Source organism: Bombina bombina, chromosome 5 (genome assembly GCF_027579735.1).
Source record: "Bombina bombina isolate aBomBom1 chromosome 5, aBomBom1.pri, whole genome shotgun sequence".
Taxonomy (NCBI): domain Eukaryota; kingdom Metazoa; phylum Chordata; class Amphibia; order Anura; family Bombinatoridae; genus Bombina; species Bombina bombina.
The window spans coordinates 936,513,071-936,532,835 of record NC_069503.1 but is presented as its reverse complement, the minus strand read 5'-3'; the positions used below and the strand labels follow the sequence as shown (position 1 = coordinate 936,532,835).

Sequence of the window (19,765 nt, the reverse complement as noted above, 5' to 3'; positions counted from 1 at the left end):
CGAGCGCTATTTTGCACTCGCGTGCAATCCCGCCCCCTGCCCGCACACAGCCAGTCACACGTGGGCAGGTGCTGTCAATCTCCCCGGTCAGACTAGACCACAGAAATTGAATTTCGCCACTTTATGGAAGCAGCGGCCATTGTTAAATACGGAGTGCAGGTTCTCTTGTGAGAACCTGCAGCCATAGTGGGTCGAAAGGCTTGCAAAACCTTTGATAAATCGACCCTTAAATCTATCTTGTAATTGTTTATCTCTTAGCAGATAGAATGAGTTTAACTGTTAAGGATAGTGGTGTCATAAAACCTCGTTCAAAATGATACAGACAAATTAAACAAAACAAATACCTTCCTCTATAAAACATCCAACTTAAACATATGAACAGAAGAAAAGAGAAATGAGAGAATAATAAATCACCTTGTCAGCTTTGAAAAAGTGTGATACAACCGCAAGATGAAATTCTTCACAAGAGTCTTTATGAAAAAATCAGGACCATGTCTTTAGAACACACAGGAGCGCTAAGACACACCTCTTTCTATCCAGTGAATAGGTATGGGCTAAATGCAAATTTGAATGGTCGAAAGAATATTCTTTTGGATATTTGCTTGAAAACATCACCTCATTTAAGAAAGCGCTGTGCTGTGGGCGGCCGGAGATGCTGTTTTAGCTATATGCTTTCTTTAGAGATAGGGTGAGTTTAGTATTCTTTTTTACAAAACAATGAGAGAAACTCATATTTATTTTTAGTGATGGTAAATCCTAGCGTTTGTTATATGCTTGGGTTTACCATCACTTTAAAAAAACGGATGGACAGGCATTTATCATTACACACATGCAGAAATGTGCAACCCAGCCTCCCTGCTCGCGTGCAGGTATTGTCAATCGACAAATAAGAGTTGGCGTAGCGAGTTGAGAAGCAGCAGTATGATGACCACTGTAATGCTCGTGGGATACTCCTCTATCAGACCAAACTCAGCCAGTAGTCTTGTTATCCCGGCGTCAAGCTGGAATGATAGGGAATATCCCAGAGCAGAGAAAGTTAATGAGATGAGGAAGACAGCACTCACCACAGGCAGGATAGTCCCCAGCGGCAACAACAGAGCAGTCCAAGGATGAACCACTGAGAATGGTCAGGCAGGGTTATGCAACAGCAAAGCAGTCCAAGGATAAACCACTAGAATGGTCAGGCAGGCAGGGTCCAGCAACAGCAAACCAGTCCAAGGATACACTACTAAAATGGTCAGGCAGGCAGGGTTTGGTAACATTAGAGCAGTCCAGCAGTTTAAGGGTTAAGGCAGGTAGAGTAGTCAGACAGGCAGGTTCAGCAACAGTGATCAATCTAGCAGTGCAAGGGTTAAGGTAGGTTAGAGTAGTCAGGCAGGCAGGTTCAGTAATGATATTAATTCAGCAGTTTAGGGTTAAAGCAGGTAGAGTAGTCAGGCAGGCAGGTTCAGTAACGATATATAGGCACAAGAAAGAACGATCTGTCACACCCAGGAGCACACAAAGTAACACCTATACTTGGGCAGTGACAGATCGTTCTACCAACAGTTAAATAGGCACAGATTTGCGCCAATGAGGTCCGACCAGCATCTGGATCCTGCGGCGATGACGTCAGTTCCGCGTGCATCCAGGAGCCGACACTGCCCCTGACAACGAGCAGGGAAGGAGAACACCGCACCCTAGCAACGGCTAGAGCGGCGCAGCATGACATAGCCCCCCTCTCAAGGGTTCCCTCTGGGAACCAGAGTCAAACCTCAAAGGATGAGCAGCATGGAATCTGGAGACCAGAGAGGAGCATGCACATCACGGGCAGGAACCCAGGAACGATCTGCCACAGAGTAACCCTTCCAATGTATCAGATACTGCAGTTGTCTGCGCCTGTATCTGGACTCCAGATCTTAGCTACTTCATATTCGGGGTCACCACGGGCCAAGAGCGAGGGAGGAGGGAGCTCGGGAGCCAGGTATATCTATTCTTGATGTAAGGTTTAAGTAGTGAGATCTGGAAGACTGGATGTATGCGTAGGGTTTTTGGCAAGGCCACTTTGTAGGCAACAGGAGACAGTCTTTTCAGGAGCTTGTAAGGGCCAATAAACCTAGGCCCCAATTTGTGACAGGGTTGACGTAGACGAATGTGTCGAGTAGAGATCCAAACATGTTCACCCACTGGGATGGCACGTACAGAAGCCCTATGACGATCAGCAAACTTCTTATATCTAGAGACAGCTGAACACAGCTGAGAGTGAATACATTGCCAATGAGTGATGAGTTCAGTGACGTGTCGGTCTGCGGCAGGGACCCCAGTGGACTGAGCTGAAAGAGGGAAGACACAAAGTTGATACCCTGCTGCGGCCTTGAAAACAGAGAACATCAAAGAGAAGAGTGCCAATGAGTGTTTCTTGCCAGCTCAGCTAGGGGTAGCAATTCAGACCAGTTGGTATGGCAAGCATTGAACAAGGCTCTAAGGTAGGCTTCAAGATCCCTGGTTTGCTCTCTCAGTTAGTCCATTGGTTTGAAGGATGGTAACCAGACGACAAGTAAACAGTGGTTCCAATCAACTTACAAAAGGCACTCCAGAAGGCAGAGATGAACTGTGGACCTCTGTCGGAAACAATATTGACAGGAATTATGAAGTCGCACCACATGTAAGAGAAAAAGGGATGACGATTCCTAAGCAGAAGGCAGTTTGGTTAAGGGTACAAAGTGAGCCAGTCTGGAAAAGCGGTCCACCACAACCCAGATAACTGTATGGTGGTCGAAGAAGGAAGGTCCACAATGAAGTCCATTGTTATTTGTGTCCATGGTCGTTTGGGAATGGACAATAATTGGAGCAAGCCAGGAGGTAAGGATTGGGGAGTCTTGTTGGCTGCAAAAATTGTGCAGGCTTTCACATAATCCTGAGCGTCAGACTTCATAGTAGGCCACCAAACATGTTGGGAAAGACACTTGAAAGTCTTAGTCGAACCAGGATGTCCTGATAGATTGCTATCAGAAGCCCAGGCTAGCACAGGGGATGCGTAGGTTCAGAGGTTACAAAGAGGATATCGGAGGCAATGGGGGGCACTAGGAGGTTTACTAGACTGAGCAACTCTTTGCAGAAGGGTGGTATTGAGTTGAGCAACCACACAGGAGGGGGTATATGATGTGTTTGAGATAGGAGCTTCTGAGGAATCCCTTAAGTGAGGGTACTGAAAGGGCGTCCACCTTCTTGTTCTTGGTCCCAGGAAGATAAGAGACCACAAAGTTAAAACAGGAAAAGAACAAGGCCCAACTGGCCTGTCGAAGATTGAGTCGATGAGCAGTCTCTAGGTAAGTTAGATTCTTGGGTCGGTGAGAATCTGAATAGGATTGGTGGTGCCCTCTAACCAGTGTCGCCATTCAGTCAAGGCCATCTTAATGGCTAAGAGTTCACGATTATCCACATCGTAGTTGCTCTCAGCAGGAGTAAAGCATTTAGAGAAAAAGGCTACAGGGTGTGACTTGGAAGTCAAAGGGTCTCTCTGGGTAAGAACTGCTCCAGCCGCTATCTCGGAGGCATCAACCTCTAAAGTGAACTATAGGTCAGGATTAGGATGGCGGAGCACAGGAGCTGAACAAAAAGCCTTTTTCAGACAAGAGAAGGCGTTTATGGCCTCAGGAGGCCAATGTTTACAGTCTTTGTTCCGTTTTCTCAATTCAGTGAGAGGAGCTACTGTTTGACAAAAGTTCTTTATAAACTTACGGTAATAATTGGAGAATCCCAAGAACCTCTGCAATTCCTTTAAAGAGGTAGGTTGAGGCCATTCTAGTACTGCGGTGAGTTTAGCAGGATCCATGGCAAAACCCTCCTTAGAGATAACATATCCAAGGAATTGGATCTGAACTTGATCGAACTCACCTTTTCTAGCTTGGCTACCAAAGAATTCTCTCTGAGACAAAGAAGCACTGTGCCTATGATGCTCCTCTAAAGTGGAAGAGAAAACAAGGATATTATCCAGATAAACGATGACAGTGCGGTTGAGGAGATCATGGAAGACATCGTTGACAAATGCCTGGAAGACTGCAGGGGCGTTAACACAGCCCAAGGTATTCGTAATGCCCAGATCTTGTGTTAAAGGCGGTCTTCCATTCGTGGCCTGGAGAGATGCGAATCAGATTGTATGCCCCACGTAAATCCAATTTGGTGAAAAAGCGAGCATCCTGGAGTGAGTCATACAGTTTGGTGATCAATGGTATGGGATAGTGATTCTTGATGGTTATGTTGTTCAAGGCCCTGTAGTCAATGCAGGGTCTGAGCCCATCATCTTTCTTATTGACAAAAAAGATGTCAGCCCTAGGAGAAGAAGATTTGTTTTCAGCCTTGGAGAGTGGATAAGTCCTCCCTTTAGGAAGTGGGGCTCCGGGAAAGAGGTCAATCTTGCAGTCATAAGGACGGTGGGGTGGCAGCACATCAGTTGCTTTTTTCTTGAACACATCCGCAAAGTCTGTGTATACTGAAGGAAGGTTTGAAGGAGTCTGTATACTGACTACGGGAATACGGGGCAGAGGAATGACTTTAGCAAGGCAGGAGTGGAAACAGGAGGTACCCCAGGAGGCCAGTTGTCCCTCAGCCCAATCTAACTGTGGATTGTGTACCTGAAGCCAAGGAATACCAAGCATGACAGGCTGTGCTTAGGAATGAATGACCTCAAACTGCAACTGTTCAGTGTGGAGGACTCCCACAGTCAGGGTCAAGGGTGCTAACTCAAAATGGATCACGCCCGAACCAAGGGGGGTGCCATCCAGGGTAGTTATTTTGAGACAATGTCTTTTCTGCAGAAGAGGCAAACCAGCTTGAATCATAAAATGGAGATCCAGGAAGTTTCCAGCTGCCCCTGAATCAATGAAGGCTTGAGTGTGGACAGTATTCTGAAGGAAGGTAAGGGTAACAGCTACAAGGATCCGAGAGGAGTGAGGGGATTTCGTTGAGACCATGCTTAGAGGTACCCCAGTGTAATCCCCTAAGCATTGGCTTTTCCCGGCCGAATGTCACAGTCCTTTAGTTGGTGGGTGTTAGATCCACAATAAAAACATAGTCTCAGTCTCCTTCTTCTCTGTCTTTCAGACTCTGAAGGTTTGAAGGAGGAGAGATCCATGGGTTGCTCTACTGAGGTAACTGGAGTAGCTGAAGGAGTAGTGGATGCTGTTGAAACTGGGCGAATAGGAGGATGGGAGGGAAGGACCCTCCTAGTTCTGTCTCTCTCAGCTTGCCTTTCCTGAAAGCGGGAGTCCAGATTGATACCAAGCGCAATAAAGTCATCCAAAGAAGAAGGAATATCACGATAGGTGAGTTCATCTTTGATGCGTTCATGGAGACGCCTCCTAAAGGCTGCCTTGAGAGCACTGCCATCCCAGTGGTTTCAAGTGCCAAGGTGCGGAACTCCATGGCATATTGTGCCACAGTTTTATTGCCTTGGTGGAGATCCAGGAGAGAATATTCCGCAGCAGAGGTATGGCCAGAAGTCCAAAACACAGAAGATAAAGCAGAAATGAACTCATCAGCATCATGCAGGAGCGTAGCGTTCTGTTCCAAAAGGGGAGAGACCCAGGCTAGAGCCTTGTCCTTTAGCAAGGAAATGATAAAGGTGACCCTTGACTGATGAGACTGGAAGGTGTGAGGATCATTGCAGAAGTGCAGCCTGCATTGGTTTAGAAAGCCCCTGCAATCAGTAGTACCTTCATACTTGTCAGACAAGGGTATCCGGGGGTATACTTCCAGAAGCAGAAGAAAAAGTCACAGCACTAGGAGTAGGGGCTGGTGGTGTAGCAACAGGAGCGGCATCCCTTGCTGCAACTAGTAAGGAGAGTTGAGCAGTAATAGCCTCTAGGTATGGGTTCCCAACATCTGTCCCCGAAGATAAACAGTTCATGCCACCTCATCTGTCTGCATGGCCCAAGTATAATGTAACGCTCGTGGGATACTCCTCTATCAGACCAAACTCAGCCAGTAGTCTTGTTATCCCAGCGTCGAACCGAAATGATAGGGAATATCCCAGAGCAGAGAAAGTTAGTGAGATGAGGAAGACGGCACTCATCACAGGCAGGACAGTCCCCAGCGGCAACAGCAGAGCAGTCCAAGGATGAACCACTAGAATGGTCAAGCAGGCAGGGTCTGGCAACAGCAAAGCAGTCCAGGGATACACCACTAGAATAGTCAGGCAGGGTTTGGTAACAGTAGAGCAGTCCAGCAGATTAAAGGTTAAGGCAGGTAGAGTAGTCAGACAGGCAGGTTCAGCAACAGTGATCAATCTAGCAGTGTAAGGGTTAAGGCAGGTAGAGTAGTCAGGCAGGCAGGTTCAGTAACAATATTAATCCAGCAGTTTAGGGGTTAAGGCAGGTAGAGTAGTCAGGCAGGCAGGTTCAGTAACAATATTAGGCACAAGAAAGAATGATCTGTCACACCCAGGAGCACACAAAGTAACACCTATACTTGGGAAGTGACAGATCGTTCTACCAACAGTTAAATAGGCGCAGATTTGCGCCACTGAGGTCCGACCGGCATCCGGAGCCTGCGGCAATGATGTCAGCGCTGCTTGCATCCGGAATTGACACTGCCCCTGACAACGAGCAGGGAAGGAGACGCAGCCCCCCCTAGCAACGGCTAGAGTGGCGTGGCATGACAACCACTGCTTATTAACTCTCGGCTGCAGGCTCGCTCTTATGCGAACCTGCAGCTGATGGAGCGCTGTAGATTATATCAAAGCATAAAAAAATATACACCTAATTTTCTTCTATGAAGCTGCCCATTTTTTTATTAAAATATCATGGGTTTTTTTCTAAAAGGATCCTTTTATCCTATGATATTTCTTATGCCATTGCTTTTTCTTAATTCCTAATTTGCGGGAATTTTGAATGCAGCAATTTGATTTCTTGTCTCTTTATGTCATTTCAGTGTTAGCTTATCAGTTAGCCGCAGGCTTCTGTTGTCTATAGTAACAGAAAAAAACATGTAAAAAGTATATCTGTCAGCATGCATTAATATATGATGTCCAATTAGAACTCAGGCCAGTTCCCTCTATCCAATGAGAGCAGATGTATGCAAAAATAAATTTCTTACACATATTTTTACTGGGAATGTTGTTTTCTCATCATGCTACCAATCAGCAAGCGCTACTCAGGTGCTGAACCAAAAATGGGCCGGCTCTTAAGCTTACATTCCTGCTTTTTCAAATAAAGATATCGAGAGAACGAAAAAACATTGATAATAGGAGTAAATTAGAAAATTGCTTAAAATTACATGCTCTATCTGAATCTTGGAAGTAAAAATTGGGTTTAGTGTACCTTTAAATGGAAAATTGTATGCCCTCTCTGAATCATGAAATATATATTTTTTTCAATTTCATGTCCCTTTAATTAATGGAAATAAAATAACCCTGTAATATATATTCATTTTTATTTTGCTTGGTTTTACAGTAAAATACTTTTGGAATAGTACTCTACATAAACTAGAGCTTAAAGGAACATGAAACCCAACATTTTTCTTTCTATTATTTTTAATGATTCAAATAGAGCATGTGATTTTAAACAACTTTACAATTTACTTATTTTAACCAATTTGCTTAGTTTTCTTGGTATTCTTTTTTGAAGGAGCAGCTATGCACTACTTGGAGATAACTGAAGACATCAGGTGAACCAATGAAAAGAGGCATTTTTGTGCAGCCAATCAGCAGCTAACTCCCAGTAATCCATTGCTGCTCCTGAGCCTACCTAGATATGCTTTTCAACTAAGAATACCAAGAGAATGAAGCAATTTAGATAATAGAAAGAATTTGGAAAGTTGTTTAAAATCACATATTCTGTCTGGATCATGAAAGAAAATTTTGGGGTTTTATGTCCCTTTAAATGATTTAACCTGATGTACATTTCCCATCCAAGGAAACATAATGCACAGTGAATGCTTAGAGCAATGCACAAAATCATCTACAACTTGCCCTTAACTGGTCACAACCAAAGGATATAAGATAAACCTACTCACCACAGTTTTCAGGTGTTTCATTACTAACTGCAATTTCACAGTTTTTTCTAATAAAATTATATAATACATAGTACAGTAGGTAAATAATGTATTATATAGTATAAATATATACCCCATTATTAACAATGACACAGAATAATACAACTGGCTACTGTTAGGTTTTCACAGTGCTAGAAAATGACCAACAGAAGAATCTTGGCAGACGATTAGATGAACTTTTTTTGGAAGCAGTTACAGGAATTTCAGCATGATGAGATGAGAACAATTTTCTGTGTTCTAAATCTACAAAATGCCAGGCAGGCAAAATAGTGCAGCAGTGGATAGGAAAGTGCTAAACTGCAACCATTCAACGTGCAAAGTGGTTCAGGGTGGGAAATTAATGAAGTGCATTTGAGCTTCATGCAATAGTTGAAATATGAAAATAATGATATAATATTCAAGTGGTGCAAAATGACAGTGAATTTACGTTGTGGCACAAATGAGTCTGCAGTATTTTACCATTCCAATGTATGTCTCTTGGTGAATAGAAATATAAAAGCTTGCAAAGCTTGCAACAAACATAGCCATGAAACATTCTGGCACAGACATTTATTTGCTATTGGAGTAGCCATCAGTGTAAGACACAATGTACAGTTTATTATTGAATTATCTCTTGCATATAGCTATGTCACTGGTTTTCAAACCTGCCCTCATGCCTCATTAACAGGCCACATTTTTAGGATATGTGAACTAGAGCACAGGTGAAACAATCAGATGATTAGTAACCATGGTTATTTTACCTGCTCTAATCCAAGGTAATCCTGAAAACCTGGACTGTTGGGGAGGCATAAGGACAGGTTTGAAAACCAGTGAGCTATGTGTATAACTCCAGCAAAGGTTAAACACATTGATAAAGTCAGCTCTAGAGCAGCAATGTACTACTGGGACCTAGTTAAGCACATATGATGACCCAATGACAAGAGGCATATGTGCAGACTAGCCACCAAAACCAGCTAGCTAGTGCTACCAGTAGTGCAATGCTGCGGCTAAGACTCCCTATTTATGTTAATCAGCAAAGTTGCATTTTTACTTTTATGCTCCTTAAAGGGACAGTGAACACCTTGCAATTTTTATATTAAATGTTTTGTTATGCATAATGAAAGAACTTTCCAGTATAATTTCATTATTTAGTTTGCCATCCTTTCAAGTGATTTTGCTCTGAAAATTAAGGATTTTCCAGTTGTCATAACCTGAATTGCATACTGCTGACTTCATAAGGCAAACTCTGCTATATATCTTTCCCTAATATGCTTTAACTGATAGCAACTGCAAAGCAATGCACTTTTTACTTACATGATAACTATGGCTAGTCTTGTTATCCGCACACTAAAGGCCAGACTGGCTTCTCCAAATAAGGCAAAGGGTAGATGGAGTTTGACAATTGAAACACAATTACAGTAAAAATGTGTTTTAAAATGTTTACACTTTGCTGATACGTCACTCTATAGCTTCAAAACAAACAGGTTTTACTGCCCCTTTAAGCAACAAGCAAGAGACAGGAACCCACTTTAGTACAAAAAAGAACAAATAACCCACCATAAGTAAAGCTTGCAGCATCTCAAGTAACTAAAATACATTACATGCAACAACAATAGCACCCACTTGTAAATAACTGGTGATGTTTTTGTCTCCCACTGCTGTTGTTTCTTTAGACAAATGTGACAAATGTTGTTGTCTCTTCTTTATTTTATTTATATATATATATATATATATATATATATATATATATATATATACTTATAGAAGTGTTTTTACTGGATTTAATGACAATTCTAGGGGGTATTAAGCAACCTCATTAATTTCCTAGGCACCAAAAAATTGTAAAGGTGCCAATAGTCTTGAATTTGTCTGGACCTTTCTTAAATGTCCAGTGCATAACCCAGGACAAATAGAAAGGTAAGGGAGGAGGAAGGGTGATTCTAAAATGAAGACAAGTAAAATAATATGTGCTCCACCATCTTTACTATAATGTAACCTTGCTGGTTAGTTTTGTTGTCACCTTTGTTGCCACCCCAAAATGTTATGGTCTAGAACCCCCCCAGAAGTATGATACTGGGTTCTTTAATCATATAAAAACTTGGCCATGTTCCCCTTTTGATAAATTATATATTTTCTCTTAGCTCGTGCATGCGTTGTGGGTGAATGGAGCCATTGGAGTGGTTGTGCGAATCAATGTGAACCAACAATGCGGGTACGCCAACGGCAAGTGAAACAAGAACCAGAAAATGGAGGAGATCCCTGCCCACCCCTAGAAGAGAAGGCTGGGTGTCTTGAATATTTCACACAACAGGGCAAAGACTGTGGACAATCTCACGGTAATGTTACTCAATTGATTAGCTCAATACCTTCACCTGGATTCTACTGCATATAATGACCCATTTAACTTAATTTGTTTCATTATATGAATGACTTACTATTTACAACAAAAAGCTATAAGCTTAGATATGGCATCCATGGTTACCATTTTTTGTTATATCGTTGTGTCCCCACTCACAGGTTCAAGAACTTTATTATTTGAGATGAGATCCTAAGAATACCAGGAGAAAATTAGGGTGTTACCAGGAAACAGTTTTGTGCATTTGATTTCATAGAGATAAACTCTAAAGATAACTCTTGTATGGAACTATATGGAGTATTTTAATTTATACGTAGTTGTGACATTTAAAGGTTTTTCTTTGTATATGAACATTTTTAGACCTAAAAATCACCTAGATTACAAGTTTGATCATTTCAGCATTAAAACAGCACCGCAGTCATTACAAGTCTTGTCGGTATAGCTGTACAGCAAGCCTTTTAGCCTGTAACTCAACGTCAGTCCCGCACACGTAAAAATTATGTTTTTTCATGGGGCTTCCATAGCGCTGCCATTACGAGTTTTGCGGTGAGGCTAAAAAGCTTGCGTTACAGCCTATACCGACAAGATCTGTTTCGCATTCTAAAAGCAGTAGTTATGAGTTTTACGCTACAAAACTGTTACATAAAACTCATAACTAAAGTGTCACAAAGAACACTAAACACACAAGTACATAAACTACCTATTAACCCCTAAAACAAGGGCCTCCCGGATCGCAAACACTATATTAAAGTTATTAACCCCTAATCTGCCGCTCCCGACATCGCCACCACTAATAAAATGTATCAACCCCTATTCCGCCGCTCCCCGACATCATCACCACTACACTAAAGTTATTAACCCCTAAACCGCCACCCTTCTGCATCGCAAACACTATTTAAATATTATTAACCCCTAATCTCCCGTCAGCCCACATCGCCACCACTATACTAAAGTTATTAAGCCCTACACCGCCGCCACTATAATAAACCTATTAACCCCTAAACATAAAGCCCCCCACAATGAAATATACTAAATTAAACTATTAACCCCTAAACCGAAAGTCCCCCACATCGCAATAAACTAATTTAAACTAGTAACCCCTAAAACGCCCCCTAACTTTATATTAAAATTACAATTTCCCTATCTTAAATTAAATTAAAACTTACCTGTCAAATTAAAAAACTAAGTTTAAACTAACAATTAAACTAATATAATTATTAAACTAAAATTAAACTAACTACCAATTAAATAAAACTAAAATACATATTAAAAAAATCCTAACACTACTCTAAAAATTACAAAGTATCTAATTACAAAAAATAAAAAATACTAAATTACAAAAAATAACACACTATATTACGAAAAAATAACAAACGAAATTATCAAGAATAAAAACCAATTACACCTAATCTAATAGCCCTATAAAAATAAAAAAGCCCACCCAAAATAAAAAAAACCCTAGCCTACAATAAACTACAAATAGCCCTTAAAAGGGCCTTTTGGTGGGCATTGCCCTAAGTTAAACAGCTCTTTTACCTGTAAAAAAATTACAAAGACCCCCCAACAGTAAGACCCACCACCCAACCAACCTCCAAAATAAAAAAACCTAAATCTAACAAAAACCTAAGATACCCATTTGTAAGGGCATTGCCCTTAAAAGGGCATTTATCTCTTTGTATTGCCCTGAAAAGGGAATTTCTTTTACGAATAGCCCAAACCCTATACTAAAAAAAAAAAACACCCAAAAAATCTTAAAAAATCCTAACACTAACCCCCCGAAGATCCACAGTTGCTGAAGTCCCGCTTGAAGGATCTTCATCCTAGCGGCTCCATCTTCATTCAGGCGGTTCCATCTTCATCCAGGCGGCAGGCGGCTCCATCTTCATCCAGGCGGCATCTTCTATCTTCATCCTGGCGACGTCTTCTATCTTCATCCCGGTACGCATGGAGCGGGTCCATCCTGAAGAAATCCAGCACGGAGCATCCTCTTCATACGGTTGCCGCCGTATACTGAATCTTCAATGCAAGGTACGCAATTCAAAATGGCGTCCCTTGCATGCCTATTGGCTGATTTGATTTTGGAAATTCAAATCAGCCAATAGGATGAGAGATATTGAAATTCTATTGGCTGTTCAAATCAGCCAATAGGATGAGAGCTACTGAAATTCTTTTGGCTGATTTGAACAGCCAATAGGTTTTCAGTAGCTCTCATCTGATTGGCTGATTTGAATTTGCAAAATGTATTTCTTTTTCGTTTGGGGTGGGTTTTTATTTTTAGATTAGGGTTTGGGCTTTTCATAAAAGAGCTGAATGCCCTTTTAAGGGCAATGGTCATACAAATGCAATTTTCAGGGCAATGGGTAGATTAGGTTTCACTTTATTTTTATTTTGTGGGTTTTGGGGGTTGTATACTGTTAGGGGGTGCTTGTTTTGTTTTGTAGCAAATGAGCTGTTAACTTTAGGACAATGCCCTACAAAAGGCCCTTTTAAGGGCCCACAAAAGGCCATTTTAAGGGCCCTTGGTAGTTTATTCTAGATTAGGCTTTTTTATTTTGGGGTGTTTTTTTTTATTTTTTTAAAGGGTATTAGATTAGGAATAATTTTTATTGTTTTAGATAATTTAGTTTGTTATTTTTTGTAATGGTAGTTTTTTTTATTTTTTGTAATTTTAGTCGGGTAGATTACGACTTTTGCGGTAAGATGAAAAGCAGTGTTAACAGGTCCTAACGCTGCTTTTTTTACGCCCGCTGCTATTATGAGTTTTGCAGGTAAAGGGGCACCGCACACTTTTTTGGCCTTAACACAAATCAACTTACGTAAATTTCGTAAAGTCTTTTTTCAATGGGACTTGCATAGCGCCGGTATTACGAGTTTGTCCTGGGAGGCCAAAAAGTGAGCGGCACACCCTCTACCACCAAGATTTCTAATGCATTTTAAAATCAGTAGTTATGAGTTTTACACTACAAAGCCGTAGCATAAAACTCATAACTAAAGTGCTAAAAAGTACACTAACACCCATAAACTACCTACTAACCCCTAAACCGAGGCCCTCCCGCATCGCAAACACTAAAATAAAATTATTAACCCCTAATCTGCCGCTCCGGACATCGCCGCCACTAGAATAAACATATTAACCCCTTAACCGCCACACTCCCGCCTCGCTAACACTAGTTAAATATTATTAACCCCTAATCTGCCGCCCCTAACATCGCCGCCACCTACATTATACTTATTAACCCCTAATCTGCCGCTCCGGACATCGCCGCCACATACATTATACCTATTAACCCCTAATCTGCTGCCCCCAACATCACCGCCACCTACCTACATTTATTAACCCCCAATGTCGCCGCCACTAATCTAAATGTATTAACCCTTTAAACCTAAGTCTAACCCTAACCTTAACACCCCCTAACTTAAATATAATTTAAATAAATCTAAATAAAATTCCTATCATTACATAAATTATTCCTATTTTATATTTAAAACTAAATACTTACCTAGAAAATAAACCCTGAGCTAGCTACAATATAACTAATAGTTACATTGTATCTAGCTTAGGGTTTATTTTTATTTTACAGGCAAGTTTGTATTTATTTTAACTAGGTAGAATAGTTATTAAATAGTTTTAGCTGTAAAATTTACCTGTAAAATAAAACCTAACCTAAGTTACACTAACACCTAACCTTACACTACAATTAAATAAATTACCTAAATGAAATACAATTAAATAAATTAAATAAAATTAGCTAAATTACAAAAACAAACAAACACTAAATAACAGAAAATAAAAAACAAATTACAAGATATTTAAACTAATTACACCTAATCTAATAGCCCTATCAAAATAAAAAAGCTCCCCCAAAATAAAAAATACCCTAGCGTAAACTAAACTACCAATAGCCCTTAAAAGGGCCTTTTGAGGGGCATTGCCCCAAAGAAATCAGCTCTTTTACCTGAACAAGAAATACAACCAACCCCCCAACAGTAAAACCCACCACCCACACAACCAACCCCCCAAATAAAACCCTAACTAAAAAAACCTAAGCTCCCCATTGCCCTGAAAAGGTCATTTGTATGGGCATTGCCCTTAAAAGGGCGTTTAGCTCTATTGCTGCCCAAAGCCCTAACCTAAAAATAAAACCCACCCAATACACCCTTAAAACATCCTAACACTAACCCCTGAAGATCCACTTACCGGGAGAAGTCTTCATCCAATCGGAATCTAAGGGACGCCATCTTGGATGACGTCACTTAAAGGTACCTTCATTCGTCGGGTAGTCGCTGTTGGAAGAGGATGCTCCGCGCTGGATGTCTTGAAGATGGAGCCACTCCGCGTCGGAAGGATGAAGATAGAAGATGTCATCTGGATGAAGACTTCTGCCCGCCTGGAGGACCATTTCTGCCGGCTTCATTGAGGACATCTTGCAGCTTGGATGAAGACTTCTCCCGGAAAGTGGATCTTCGGGGGTTAGTGTTTTTATTTTTAGGTTAGGGCTTTGGGCAGCAATAGAGCTAAATGCCCACACAAATGCCATTTTCAGGGCAATGGGGAGCTTAGTTTTTTTTAGTTAGGGTTTTATTTGGGGGGTTGGTTGTGTGGGTGGTGGGTTTTACTGTTGGGGGGTTGATTGTATTTCTTTTTCAGGTAAAAGAGCTGATTTCTTTGGGGCAATGCCCTGCAAAAGGCCCTTTTATTTTTTATAATCAACTCATACATATAGCAATATCACTTAGGGGTAGATTTATCAAAGCCTTGTGAGAACCTGCAGTCCGTATTTATGAAGCAGCGGTCATTTGACCACTGCGAATTTCAATCTCCCCTGTCTTGTCCGACCGGTGAGATTGACAGCTCCTGCCCCCCATGTGATTGGCTGTGCGCGGGTGATGTTGCACATGCCAGATGCGAACTGCAGTGGACAGGGGTGCATATGTACGCCCATGTCTGCCGCAGCTTGATAAATCAACCACTTAGTCTAAACTTCAAATGAGTAGTAGAATTTTTTTCTGACAAATTTCAAAGTTATGTCTATTTCCACTCCCCTTGTGTCATGTGACAGCTATTAGTCAATCCCAAATCCATATAGGAATATTCTGTAAATATTTGCACATGCTCAGTAGGAGCTGGTGACTCAAAAAGTGTAAATATAAAAAACTGTGTACATTTTGTTAATGGAATTAAAGGGATATTCCAGCCAAAATTGGAAACCCAATGGGTGCATTTCGATATTGAACAGAAGCAATTTTGTAATATAAATGTATTAGCAAAAATGCTTCTAATAAAAGCTATAGCTGTTTCAAAAGTGTATTTAAGTATGCACCGTGCACCAGCATTTTAAACACAACACTTGTTCAGAGAGCCTACGGTGCTTGTACCATCTGGTAATGACTCAATTTGTTAATTGGTGACATCATACAAGCCCCACTGATTATCTGAGCAGCTGCATTATTTAAATTTGTGGGTGCAGTGAAAATATCTAGCTATGCTTCACATGCACGTGCAGAGAAAAATGTTAACACTAAAACAGTTATAACTCTTAAAAGAAGCATTTTTGCCAATACATGTATATTGCAAATATGTTTCTATTCAAGGTGTGCAAGCTGGAGGCGCTGGTTCAGCTTGTATCAGTCGTTGGTATCTTCCTTTACTTTCCTTCCTCGGTTGTATAACTCTAGGTGCAAAAGAGTGGTGCTGAAATATCAGACAATACACCATACAAAGGTGAATATCTATATCTATATCTGTTTGCATGTATACAGGGAGTGCAGAATTATTAGGCAAGTTGTATTTTTGAGGATTCATTTTATTATTGAACAACAACCATGTTCTCAATGAACCCAAAAAACTCATTAATATCAAAGCTGAATAGTTTTGGAAGTAGTTATTAGTTTGTTTTTAGTTATAGCTATTTTAGGGGGATATCTGTGTGTGCAGGTGACTATTACTGTGCATAATTATTAGGCAACTTAACAAAAAACAAATATATACTCATTTCAATTATTTATTTTTACCAGTGAAACCAATATAACATCTCAACATTCACAAATATACATTTCTGACATTCAAAAACAAAACAAAAACAAATCAGTGACCAATATAGCCACCTTTCTTTGCAAGGACACTCAAAAGCCTGCCATTCATGGATTCTGTCAGTGTTTTGATCTGTTCACCATCAACATTGCGTGCAGCAGCAACTACAGCCTCCCAGACACTGTTCAGAGAGGTGTACTGTTTTCCCTCCTTGTAAATTTCACATTTGATGATGGACCACAGGTTCTCAATGGGGTTCAGATCAGGTGAACAAGGAGGCCATGTCATTAGATTTTCTTCTTTTATACCCTTTCTTGCCAGCCACGCTGTGGAGTACTTGGACGGGTGTGATGGAGCATTGTCCTGCATGAAAATCATGTTTTTCTTGAAGGATGCAGACTTCTTCCTGTACCACTGCTTGAAGAAGGTGTCTTCCAGAAACTGGCAGTAGGACTGGGAGTTGAGCTTGACTCCATCCTCAACCCGAAAAGGCCCCACAAGCTCATCTTTGATGATACCAGCCCAAACCAGTACTCCACCTCCACCTTGCTGGTGTCTGAGTCGGACTGGAGCTCTCTGCCCTTTACCAATCCAGCCACGGCCCATCCATCTGGCCCATCAAGACTCAATCTCATTTCATCAGTCCATAAAACCTTAGAAAAATCAGTCTTGAGATATTTCTTGGCCCAGTCTTGACGTTTCAGCTTGTGTGTCTTGTTCAGTGGTCGTCGTCTTTCAGCCTTTCTTACCTTGGCCATGTCTCTGAGTATTGCACACCTTGTGCTTTTGGGCACTCCAGTGATGTTGCAGCTCTGAAATATGGCCAATCTGGTGGCAAGTGGCATCTTGGCAGCTGCACGCTTGACTTTTCTCAGTTCATGGGCAGTTATTTTGCGCCTTGGTTTTTCCACACGCTTCTTGCGACCCTGTTGACTATTTTGAATGAAACGCTTGATTGTTCGATGATCACGCTTCAGAAGCTTTGCAATTTTAAGAGTGCTGCATCCCTCTGCAAGATATCTCACTATTTTTGACTTTTCTGAGCCTGTCAAGTCCTTCTTTTGACCCATTTTGCCAAAGGAAAGGAAGTTGCCTAATAATTATGCACACCTGATATAGGGTGTTGATGTCATTAGACCACACCCCTTCTCATTACAGAGATGCACATCACCTAATATGCTTAATTGGTAGTAGACTTTCGAGCCTATACAGCTTGGAGTAAGACAACATGCATAAAGAGGATGATGTGGTCAAAATACTCATTTGCCTAATAATTCTGCACTCCCTGTATATGTTTCTATTCAAAGATGCAATAAATCTATGTGCATTTATATTTTGACTGGAATGTCCCTTTAATTTGGAAAGTTGTTTAAAATTGCATGCTCTATCTGAATCATTAAAGTTTAATTTTGACTTGAGTGCCCCTTTAAGTAAATGTACAATCTTTATTTCAGTGCCTGCTTTCATCACAACCTTTGAATATAACAAAGAAAGAAGAAAACGAGCTTTGTCAGCAGACTGGGCTTCTCATACAGAGGATTCTGGGTATAAACCTATATACATTATATAAGCTGAATAAATGTGCATTATATATGGATGCAAATCATTGTGTGCATGATGCGGTTAATCAACTTATTAATTAATAAGTTAGTCTATAAAATGTAACCTGAAGGATATTGCTCTCTATGTAATACAATACAACTGTAAAAACTCACAGTCAGTCTCTCCCCTCTCTCTTTTGCTCTCTCTCTCCTCTCTCTTTTGCTCTCTCTCTCACCCCTCTTTTGCTGTCTCTCTTCCCCCTCTCTTATGCTCTCTCTCTCCCCTTCTCTTTTTGGGTTAGTGTTCAAGGTGTTTTATGTCTCCTTAGACAACCAAATACATGTGCTACAAGAATTATATCCAGCACCTAAATGTGCAAAATGAGGAGCAGTAATCTCTCTTAACGTCTGCTAGAAGAGACTGGAAGATCTAGGACAGTCTTTCAAATTTCCAGTTCTAAAATACTTCTAATATGATAAATGCAATGGATTGCACAGTCAGCCAGTCATAATTAATGGTCAATTCTACCTCTAATACGCCAAATGCAATAGATTGCACAGTCAGCCAGTCATAATAAATGGTAAGTATCAAGGTAAAAATATCCTGTTAGGGGAACTTGAGGTCAGTTGTTGAGACGTTGCTTTAGGGCCCTTCATCATTAGCCTTTTATATCATACTAGTCCTAAAACCAGTGTACATGGGCCATTTTTTGCAGTACAGCGGTTCCACCCCTTGCTCTCTCTCTATCCCCCCTCTCTTTTGCTCTCTCTCTCCCCCTCTCTTCTGCTCTCTCTCTCCCCCTCTCTATTGCTCTCTCTGCCCCTCTCTTTTGCTCTCTCTCTCCCCTCTATTTTGCTCTCTCTCTCTCTCCCCTCTCTTTTGCTCTCTCTCTCTCCCCTCTCTTTTGCTCTCTCTCTCCCCCTCTCTCCCTCCCTTTCCCCCCTCTCTTTTGCACTCTCTCCCCCCTCTGTTTTGCTCTCTCTCTCTCCCCTCTTTCCCCCCCTCTCTTTTGCGCGCTCTCTCTCCCCTCTGTTTTGCTCTCTTTCCCACTCTCTTTTGCTCTCTCTCCCCCTCTCTTTTGCTGTCTCTCTCCCTCTCTTTTGCTCTCTCTCCCCTCTTTTTTGCTCTCTCTATCCCCCTTCTTTTGCTCTGGATTGCACAGTCAGCCAGTCATAATTAATGGTCAATTCTACCTCTAATACGCCAAATGCAATAGATTGCACAGTCAGTCAGTCATAATAAATGGTAAGTATCAAGGTAAAAATATCCTGTTAGGGGAACTTGAGGTCAGTTCTTGAGACGTTGCTTTAGGGCCCTTCATCATTAGCCTTTTATATCATACTAGTCCTAAAGCCAGTGTACATGGGCCATTTTTTGCATTACAGCGGTTCCACCCCTTGCTCTCTCTCTATCCCCCCTCTCTTTTGCTCTCTCTCTCTCTCCCCCTCTCTTCTGCTCTCTCTCTCCCCCTCTCTTATGCTCTCTCTCCCCCCTCTCTTTTGCGCTCTCTCTCCCCCTCTCTTTTGCTCTCTCTCTCCCCTCTCTGTTGCTCTCTCTCCCTCTCTTTTGGGCTCTCCCTCCCCTCTGTTTTGCTCTCTATCTCCCCCCTCTCTTTTGCGCACTCTCTCTCCCCTCTGTTTTGCTCTTTCCCACTCTTCTGCTCTATGTATCCCCCCTATTTTGCTCTCTCTCTCCCCCTTTTTTTTTGCTCTTTCCCCCCTTTCTTTTGCTCTCTCCCCCTCTCTTTTGCTGTCTCTCTCCCTCTCTTTTGCTTTCTCTATCTCCTCTCTTTTTCTCTCTCTCCCCTCTTTTTTGCTCTCTCTATC

At 41.4% G+C, this 19,765-nt stretch overlaps 1 protein-coding gene across 1 annotated transcript in view; it reads left to right on the top strand.

Moving 5' to 3' along the window:
• The window catches only part of SBSPON (somatomedin B and thrombospondin type 1 domain containing), a 146,428-nt gene that overhangs the window by 65,935 nt on the left and 60,728 nt on the right, over window positions 1–19,765 (top strand). The window contains exons 2-3 of the mRNA XM_053715125.1: window positions 10,152–10,346; window positions 17,852–17,942. Coding sequence (XP_053571100.1) covers window positions 10,152–10,346; window positions 17,852–17,942 — 286 coding nt within the window. The remainder of the gene's footprint in view (window positions 1–10,151; window positions 10,347–17,851; window positions 17,943–19,765) is intronic.